Below are 9,833 nucleotides of genomic sequence, written 5' to 3'. Positions count from 1 at the left end.
ACTCAGCCCTAGCTTTGCACTCTGTAATATTAGAAGGAAATTTCAAGTTTGCGTATGGTGCAGAACATAGAATGCGGAATATGCTGATTCTCCAAGGTGCAAGGTGCCAGTTTTCTCAAGATTAATGAGTGTCAGTGATACCAAGTATAGTGGCTTATTGCTATTGGGTACGTGCGGCACCACCAATTAAGTCTAAATTATGTTCGTTCGGATCGCAACGGAGAAATTCTTAAATATAGTTAGCGGTGATTATTGAATGACATGGAACAAAATAACTTTTTTTTCCCTTTTTAATAAAGAAATACTTAAGAAAAGCTTCTACTTACGTCAATAAAGACACTATGCAAAAAGGCGCAACTTCCCTGGGAGGAGCAACAGGAGCTTTTTTCAAAATATCAGAATATATGGCATTAGTATGACCAATGGCATTGCACTACATTTCGTTTCCTTTCGTTATTATATATTATTTTATTTAATTTAATGAAGTACCTAAATTCTGTATTTTTAATTGGGGTGTGTGTGTGAGTGCAAGTCCGAGACCGCGCATATATATTGAGTGGAGTTGTGAAGGTATGAAGAGCAGCATCAGGCACGAGATAATAATCAGACCAGCTAGTAAGGTCTAATTAGGGGCTCCACCCTCTTGTTAGATCATTCTTTCTTTTCCTTGTGCCTAGCTTGTTGCTCAAACTAAAGAGAAACAAAGCATAATGGCCATCAGTCACAGTACTTTGGCTTTTACCTTCGGCATGCTTGGTAAGTACTCATCCATCAATTTACATTGCATTATTCATAACAATAATAGTAGGATCGGAGTTAATATCTATATATCTTTTTATGCACAGGTAATGTCATTTCATTCATGGTGTTCCTGGCTCCAATGTAAGTACTCTATTCTGTTGCTGGGAGCTAGGCTAGGCTATAGGCCCCACTTAAATTTATATATAACCTGGCCTTAATGATTGTATTAATTGGTGCAGCCCGACATTTTACCGGATATACAAGAAGAAGTCAACGGAGGGTTTTCAGTCACTGCCTTACCTAGTGGCATTGTTCAGTTCCATGCTCTGGCTGTACTACGCGATGGTCAAAAGAGACGCTCTCCTCCTCATAACCATTAACTCATTTGGATGTGTCGTTGAAATCATCTACATCACCTTGTTCCTCATCTATGCCACCAAGGATGCTAGGGTATGTATATATATATGTATACCATCAACATACTTCATACATATACACAACTTGGTGCATGAAATAATAAAAATTAAACAAATTCATTAACTAACTGGCCGCGAGCGATATACATTATTGCATGCAGAGCTTAACTATTAAGCTGTTTTCGTCGATGAACGTGGGCGCCTTTGGTTTGATCCTCTTAGTCACACACTTCGCTGTGCATGGTCCTCTTCGAGTCCAAGTCTTGGGATGGATTTGTGTTTCTATCTCAGTCAGTGTCTTTGCGGCACCACTAAGCATTGTGGTACGTGGGTACTTTATTAGTTTCGACGCCCTCAACGTATATATTCAGTGTTTAACTAATAATTTCTTGCTGCAGGCACAAGTTATTCGGACCAAGAGTGTGGAGTTTATGCCTTTCAATTTGTCATTTACACTCACATTGAGTGCTGTAATGTGGTTTGGTTATGGTCTCTTTCTCAAGGACATATGCATTGCTGTAAGTACATACCGTTGAATGATAAAGCAGCATGCAGAATATTGAATAATGAATTATTAATTTTGTTCATGTGTTGTGAATGGCAGCTGCCAAATGTGCTGGGTTTTGGACTGGGGTTAGTCCAGATGGTGCTGTATGGTATTTACAGGAAAGGCAGCAACAAAACAAAGGAAGAGAAAGCACCGCAAGAGCCACTCAAGAGCATTGTGATAGCCACCTCTTTGGCTCTGGTGGAGGAGCAGCAGCAAGCAAAGGCGAAGATCAACGGAGAACAAGAAGATGGAAATCATGAGAAGGAGAAAATCGCTGCACCTGCAACTCAACCTGAATGCGTGTGATTGATTCGTCATGCCATCACCCATGCATTCTTCTCATATATATTATTCCGTATGTGTACTTTGAATTTATTTAGGCTATTTAAGTTGTAGGCCGCTACCTAGATGATAATGATATATAATGATTATTTATAACATGTACTAGCTAGCTAGTTAATTAGTGGTTACTGTACTACTGATTCTACCATTGTTATTCTGTATGTCTTTCCTTATCAATGGGATAAACTCATCTTCATGCTTACCTTCTCTAGCTATACATATTACATACTCACAATTATAATGCAGCTCTAATATATGTATCTGCGGATGGAAATGGTCGTTTTTACCGGATTGAAATCGTATTTTTTGTTGTTTAAAATAGAATTTTACCGACTTAATTAAAGTGGTATTTTTTATCATTTGAAAGGATTGTTGAAAATCTCATATTTATTTGATAAAATGATTTTTTTATCATTTAAAATGATTATTTTAATCGTCTTTTTTAATAACATTATAATTTTTGTTTCTTTAAAATAACAGTTGAAATTATCGTTTTTATCATATTAAAATAGTAATTTTTGATCGTTTAAAAAGATGTATGAAACTATCGTTTTGATCGTGTTAAGTTAACAATTTTTTGTTTAAAATTTTTAAAACTTGAACAAAATATTAAATACAACCTCTTGGAAGGATGTGGAGAAGAATGCTATATCAAGCGTATTGGAGATGAAACCCACATTAATTTTGGAAACACAAATGGATGTGGAGCATGAGTATGGACATTCTAGCGCAGCAGGCTTCTCAGCACATCACTCAATGATTTTCTCTCTATTTCAGGTTCTTGGGATGAAGAAAGGTTCAAAGAGTAGCTTTCACTACAAAAAATATGTTAGAGAATGGTTGGATTTACCTTTCGAATCTAGCGTTTTAATACCATGTCATGATACCACTCACCCCAAAAGTTTCGGCTGATGGGAAAATGTAACACTAATAATTATATCTCTAATACTCCATAAATTTTCATTGTACACATTGTATAAATATTTCATTGGCTCCTCATACTTATATATTTAATTAAATTGTATAAGATGTTATTATGATTATATTAATTTTTTTAAAATAATTTAAAATTTAACGGAAATAAACACAGAGCAGATAGAGAAATAAAACAAAGACGAGAACATTTTACTAAATAGAGGTGAGTAACGGGAGATTAGTTATTTTAAGAACGGAACAGATTAGAGTTTAATTTTTTATATTAGAGTTTGAGGAATGTTAGGGGTTAGTAATTTTGGTGTCTTGTAACCATCAATTGACTATTTGTATTTTTAATGGTGTGAGATTACATCTAATAGTGGGAAATTGCTCACTTTTATTTTGATGGTTAAATACCGACTAGAAAATACAAAAGCTACTGCTCTTTAGACTTTTCCTTAGAGTTTAGTTTTTATTCGCAATAAGGACAGAGCGAATTTGATACGGATCATTTTAATGCAAAATGGAAGGACAAAAATTCATCCCACCCGGCCCCTACTCTACCACAGCAATCAAGTTCATCAAGGATGGTTGCCCAGCATCTCATTCTCACCCGTGCAGACCGCTCCTAGATGATATCACAACCTTAGTGAGGCGCATGCAGAAGGTGGATTGGTTACATACCTTACATAAAGCTAACTCTGTCGCTGATTGTTTTGCCAAGAAAGGCCAAGGTTTGCGCCGCTGCTGAATGTCATGCAGGCTTTGCCGCTTTGCTTACGAACACGCATGGAACGCTTAGAATGAGAGGGGCCGTTTAGTTTCTGTTTTTGCTTCTTTTCGGGGTTTTAACCTCCTTATTCCAAAAAAAAAAAAGGCTAATTTTTTTAATAAACAAATAGAGTATTGAATTAGCATTATTTGTGAAATAGCTCGCGTAACAATTGTTTATTTTTATGGAGTCTATCGAGTTGATTCCCTCTAAGTAAATATTTTCAAAGTTCTTTCTCTCTTTAAGTTTGAGTCAAATTTTCAAATTTCTTTCAATTAGAAAGATAATTTTTTGTTCATTATATGGAAAGAATGATTTACGACCTTTTTGACGAATACTATTTATACTAAGATTTGATTTGGTAATACTAAACAAGCTAAATTTGAGAGATTATTTTAGCCTTTATATCCAATGACTCGATTTTGCTAGATAAATAAGGTGTAAATCAATAAAGCACGATTATTCAGAGTTTATTTTGTAAATTTTTAATAATAAAAATAAAAACACTAAAAATATCACCACAATTTACATCTTTTATTAACATAATTTTTATTACTTATATTGAATATTTAAATATGAAATTGTTTTTTTTTTCTATAAAATCTTTTAAAAAAATCACTTAAAATTTAAAAATAATATTCTTTTAAAAACTCACCCAATCAAGCCTCTACTTACTCTAACTCTGAGCAATTTCTAACAACCTGATATTATAAATCCTGAAATTACGATAGACACACTATAAAGATTCCATTCTATGTTTCTTCAATGTGAAAAAGAAGGGGGGAGGGGGGAAGGCTGGAAGAAGCATTTTTATCTGAGGATGATTTTGCTCCAACGATTCTGAGAATGACTCATAATAGCAGATAATGTACAAGTATCCACTATGCTTGAGTTCAGGGAGGTAAGCAAAAAAGAAACAAAGGGATGGCAGTTGCGAAAAAGGTTCAGTTAGAGAACATTTTGTAACAAGGTTCCTTTATGCTGCTGCAGCCATGGCAAGAAATGGCAGCTAGACTGACTGATTGTAAACTAATTAGAGCCCATCCTTCTACCGAAATGGCTACTCAGATTTGTTTAGGTCAGCTCAAAGAAAGATGAGCTCCTCAAATGGATATCCACCTTCCATAGCCACAAACCCATCTTGTAAATGACGGTTGGTGCTGGGATTTGCTCATAGGACACTACACATTAGTAGCATCAAAACTTCCTGGTTCCAAACTCTGTCTTCTTTTTTCTCTCCAGTTCTCTCCCCACATTTTTGCTTCAGCCACAGCACGTTCTCTGTCAAGATCTCTGTTCAACATCCTTGCAGTTTCTCTGGGAGACTCATCTTTCTCAGATCCTTCCAAGTCCCATCTGTGTCCAGATCCTCCAGCTTCATCATTTTTCAATAATCTTGCACCTTTATCATCTCTGTTCCTTTTGTCATCACCAGAGCCCCTATTACCATGCCCAGTATTGTTGGGGTCATATGCCTGGTTGGCCAAATAGGAGAGGGCAGTCACCACATCCCCAATCAGAGGACGCGTGGCAGCGGATTCTTGGATGCACATGGATGCCACAGCTAGAGCCTGGTAAAGGCCTCGCATAGGAAACCTCCCCTGCAGCCTTGGATCAGCCAGCTTTGAAAACTTCCTACGGTCATTGAACAGTGGACGTGCCTGCTCAAACATACAAAATCACCATTACCTCTTAGAGTATATCCTTTGCAAACTAAAAATTAGGAGTCAAGAGAAGAATTAAGGACAACCCATGTGACAAGGTTTTGTTCTCCATGTGGTTGGGTGCTGTCAATTGCTTTACGGCCTGTAATCAGCTCTAAGAACACCACTCCAAAACTGTATACATCGGACTTGACAGTCAGTTGTCCAGTCATAGCATACTCAGGAGCACAGTAACCATAAGTTCCCATCACACGTGTAGAAACGTGTGACTTGTCACCCACAGGACCTAGCTTTGCAAGACCGAAGTCAGAAAGCTTGGGGTGGTATCCTTCGTCGAGTAATATATTAGATGACTTGAAGTCTCTATAAATAACCGGAGGATTTGCCTTGTCATGCAGGTATTCCAGTCCTTTTGCAGCCCCTGCAGCTATTTTCATCCTAGTGTTCCAATCCAATGGTTCTTTATCAGGGGGAAGATCTGCATGAAAGCCAATCACGAGAACTAAACATTAACTGTTATTATGTCAATTGCATTAAACTTGAGAAGGAAGTAATTTTGCTGCATTAAACATGGCATTTGTTCTCACTCTTCTCAAAATCCGAACACACTCCTCAGTAATCAGAATTCAGAAGACAGAAAAATATGCAACCAAGTACAAAAGAATGAACTCTACCACCAGCCAAACCTATCAATTTACTTATTATATGGAAGCCTTCTTGAAAAGTTGGAACATTGAAAGGATTTTCAATTAATGAGCTTAATCTCATTTTTCAATATGAAAACACCTTATCTCATGGTTTTGAATGTCCACAGATTTCTGAGCCATGCATTGGGCATTCTGGCTTGAACCTGAAAGCCAGCCTGATCATCCTACCTCAACGTGATATACCGGTGGAACAAGAGAGAACAAGAGAGCAACAAAATAGGAAATATATAAAACTGGCTAGTTCAAAAAAGCAATATATTTTAACTTCATTTTGTAGAAAATGACCACATTGAAAAGAGCACATTAAAATGAGAAACCACAACAAATCATCCCAATCACAGATGATATGATTTTATCGAGGAAGCTGAATCCTTATGGAATCCAGTTTGTTGAAATCTCAAGCAGCAACTAGAAACACTGTTAACAGATATAACCATATTCATGAGAGGGAAAAAAGAACAAAAAGTTTAAAAGCATGTAATATAATGAGTGTTGGTGTTCTCATACCAGCACAACAAACATTGGTTGTCAGTTGTCACTGTAATAAGGTCAAAACTGAAGGCCACTGAAGAGTTAAAATCAACAGAAGCGAATTTTGTTTTATAACCTTTAAGCAGAGAATAAGAAAAGAATGGCAACATGCAAAATAGAGAACAAAAGTAGGCCTGCAAGAACTTAGCCAACTCTGCAAGAAGAGCTATTCTACATGAGACAGCTATTTCCTTTTAACCATTGAATTATGTTCCTCTGCATCTACCACAAAAATGCTAAACAAGCATACATAATGCTTTCTAATAGAGTCCTTCCTTTCATGCAATCTGCGTAAGGCTTAAGGCTACACAAGTACCATTGAGATTTGAGACTGCATTTTGTTTAAAACACGTTGACCAGTGTTCTGGTGTTAAGGAATTAGGAAATGTAAAATGGAGAATAATAATTTCGTACTTCCACATATATGAGAAAGATTAACCTATAAGAAAGAAATTCAAAGTTGAGAATAAGGAGAGAGTAACCATAGTATCCTACCATGAAGGTGGTCTTCTAATGATCCCAATGGCATAAATTCATAAACAAGGAGGCGCTGTTCACCATCCGCACAGTATCCGATGAGATTCACAAGGTTAGGGTGATGTAGAAGACTAAGCATTAGAACTTCGACAAGGAATTCCCGATTACCCTGAAGACCATTTCTGTCTAACTGTTTAACAGCAACAACCTGTTAACGTAAACAAACGTTAGGACTCAACAATCACTAAGTGCTTTTTTATTCTAAAACCATTTTGTGCTGTAGAAGTTACAGGAAAACGCATGCAAAGCAAGTTGGTGAAACTAAAAATTGGAAATTGTGTGTGCACGGTGTTTCTTTATTATCCTCTCGGGCATCTAACACAGTCAAATCCTAAAATATGCCACACACAGGTTTTTGCGGATCACTGAAATAACTAGATCAGATTTAAACACACACAAATCATTTGGATGCTAGTTTGGAATTAAATTCATCAAAAGAATCATAATAACCATAGCCTCTGTTNNCTATTTCAAATATATCAAGTTATCATAAAGAAAACAACAAGCAAGACATGTCTCACTCCATGGATGAATCATCATCAGTCTCTATTGGACTGATGGTCATAAAAGATTCAACAGTGCTGCCATTGGTTGTTAATTACCTAACACAACCTTTGTCCTACTTCAAAGATTTGCTTTTATCTTGGTTCACAACTTTACAATCCTTTCACCATGTGATACTAGGAACGGCTTATGTAAAAAATCAGAGAATAACGTCCGAGTCTGAGATAGCACGTGTGTCTTTCAGGGCCAAAAAGATCCATTGGAACAGAACATTATTTTGTTTAGCCCTTGCTTCTTTCAGGGTGAAAATATAACTGGATGTCATCCATAATCGTGAGTGAATCAACAGAGAGATTGTACCTGACCAGTGCTCTCCAGCTTCCCTTTGTAGACCCTTCCAAAACCACCTTCCCCTATGAAGGACTCCGGCCTGAAGTTCTTAGTTGCAGCTGCAAGCTCACGGAAGGTAAAAGTTTGAGCAGCAATTTGGACACCAGGCCCATCCTTGGGAGCAGGCAGCTCCCTTTTGGAGCCCCCGTTACTTCTGGACCTCAACTTGTCTGCTCCTGCAACACACACCCCAACAGAAAGAACAGCAGATCCATAAGTATTGGCAAATTCCCCTAAGACAAAAAACAGTAACAGATCCTGAATTCACCGATCACCAGTACCCAATAGAATACAGTACAATACAGATGTACTGTGTCATTCAAATAGGATGTGGCAAGATGAAGCTTCTGCAATTCAGTTCACCTAATACTGATAGTAAGTCGTACTTAATTAAGGCATATGGCAGATACATATTGAAATCGGAAATAAGGAAATGCCAATCCCAAATGAAATCGGGATAGTGGGGGCATTGCGATGCAATCAGTATGATAGGGGAGATCCAGTTTGTTGGCGAGAAGAGGAGAGCAAAGGGAGAAGCCTTGTTTGTTGTTTGACGGAGAAATCAAAGAGATTGAGAATCAGATAGATACTAACCAGAGGGCAATCGGGAGATGTGAGAAGGTAGAGCTTGATTGGATGGGTGAGGGTGCTGCTGCTGCTGCTGATGCTGCTTGCGAAGATGATCGTGATCGTGATCGTGCTTGCCATGGGGATTCAGCTTCTGATCCTCCCTCGAATCGAAACAAGAGAAGCAACCCATGATGCTCTTCTTGCTCTGTCACTGTCCCCCAAACGGAACTAATCAATCAAATTCAATTCGAGCCTTCTACTTGATTTGACGAGTGACGGATGGATGGATGGATGGATTGAGGATTCTCTTCTGGAAAAGAAGAGGGCAGCTAGCAAGGAGAGCTGCTTATATTTACAGCAATCCCAAAGGGAAAGGGGAAAAAGGGAAAGGGGTCAAAGTCGCAGTCAACCACACGCTCATCCAAACAGATTCCAACTCTCTCCTCTACAGCACTTAACACACAAAACACACCCCAGCCCGATCATATATTCATACCCCAAAAGACAAACGCGACACAACGAATCCAACTCCACCAAACGCCACTAACTATGAAATCAAATCAAAGACAAAGGGCTTCAATTCATTGTTGCGTGCTGCCAAGTGCCGACGGAGACCTTCAATTCAGTTCACGCTCACCGTTAAAAAAACACATATACCGTTACTTTTCTCTTGGGAATTGGGATGGGATCCCAATCACCTGCCCTCGCTGTTTATACTTTATACCCCTCTCGGGTTCTCGCCTTTTCAAGTCTTCCGCCCCATTCATAACATCAACGCTTTTCGAATTTGTTTGGAAAACATTTAACTATAAGAAAAGAATTATATTTTTATTTAAAATTTAATTTCATAATTTAGAAGGTCTGTAATATATTAATAAAATAAAATTTAAATTTAAAAAATATTTAAGTGGATTTAAAAATAGGCTCCTTTTAGTATGGTTTATAAATTAGAAAAAAATAAGAATTAAAATTAAAAAAAAATTAAAAATATTTATTTTTAATTATTTTAAAATCAAAAATCAATTCATGACTTCCAAACAAATTTTTAGTCATTTCTGAATAAAAATATGAGAATAATAAATATATTCACTATTCATCCTATTAAATATTGTGAACTAAAGATAATATTATCTTTTGACTGTTTATCTTTTGACCGTTTTCTTTGCACATAAAAAAAATATCGATGTTACATAA

General features: G+C 37.1%; 2 protein-coding genes across 2 annotated transcripts; one reads left to right on the top strand and one right to left on the bottom strand.

Annotated features, from left to right (window-relative positions):
* Positions 1-567: 567 nt before the first annotated feature.
* LOC107486845 (bidirectional sugar transporter N3) lies at positions 568-2,251 on the top strand. Its single transcript, XM_016107409.3, has 6 exons — positions 568-756; positions 846-882; positions 981-1,191; positions 1,319-1,480; positions 1,556-1,675; positions 1,762-2,251. The coding sequence occupies exons 1-6, from the start codon at positions 711-713 to the stop codon at positions 2,011-2,013; spliced, it is 828 nt and encodes a 275-aa protein (XP_015962895.1). The 5' UTR covers positions 568-710; the 3' UTR covers positions 2,014-2,251.
* A 2,175-nt stretch (positions 2,252-4,426) lies between these two features.
* LOC107486844 (serine/threonine-protein kinase PBS1) lies at positions 4,427-9,407 on the bottom strand. Its single transcript, XM_016107408.3, has 5 exons — positions 8,664-9,407; positions 8,040-8,245; positions 7,134-7,323; positions 5,487-5,878; positions 4,427-5,397 (listed from the first exon to the last, which is right to left on the bottom strand). The coding sequence occupies exons 1-5, from the start codon at positions 8,827-8,829 to the stop codon at positions 4,918-4,920; spliced, it is 1,434 nt and encodes a 477-aa protein (XP_015962894.1). The 5' UTR covers positions 8,830-9,407; the 3' UTR covers positions 4,427-4,917.
* Positions 9,408-9,833: the final 426 nt, after the last annotated feature.

This window comes from Arachis duranensis, chromosome 4 (assembly GCF_000817695.3).
Source record: "Arachis duranensis cultivar V14167 chromosome 4, aradu.V14167.gnm2.J7QH, whole genome shotgun sequence".
NCBI lineage: Eukaryota > Viridiplantae > Streptophyta > Magnoliopsida > Fabales > Fabaceae > Arachis > Arachis duranensis.
Note: the sequence above shows the minus strand (reverse complement) of the source record. Positions and strands in the feature narration are given on the sequence as shown.

Bases quoted from the DNA above. Each gene is read 5' to 3' on its own strand.
- LOC107486845 (XM_016107409.3), top strand. From the start codon at position 711: ATGGCCATCAGTCACAGTACTTTGGCTTTTACCTTCGGCATGCTTG. The intron at 1,481-1,555 runs GTACGTGGGTAC...TTCTTGCTGCAG, and splicing joins CGGCACCACTAAGCATTGTG to GCACAAGTTATTCGGACCAA. The intron at 1,676-1,761 runs GTAAGTACATAC...TGTGAATGGCAG, and splicing joins TCAAGGACATATGCATTGCT to CTGCCAAATGTGCTGGGTTT.
- LOC107486844 (XM_016107408.3), bottom strand. From the start codon at position 8,829: ATGGGTTGCTTCTCTTGTTTCGATTCGAGGGAGGATCAGAAGCTGAAT. The intron at 7,324-8,039 runs GTACAATCTCTC...TTACGTTAACAG, and splicing joins AGCTGGAGAGCACTGGTCAG to GTTGTTGCTGTTAAACAGTT. The intron at 5,879-7,133 runs GTAGGATACTAT...GCTTTCATGCAG, and splicing joins ATTAGAAGACCACCTTCATG to ATCTTCCCCCTGATAAAGAA.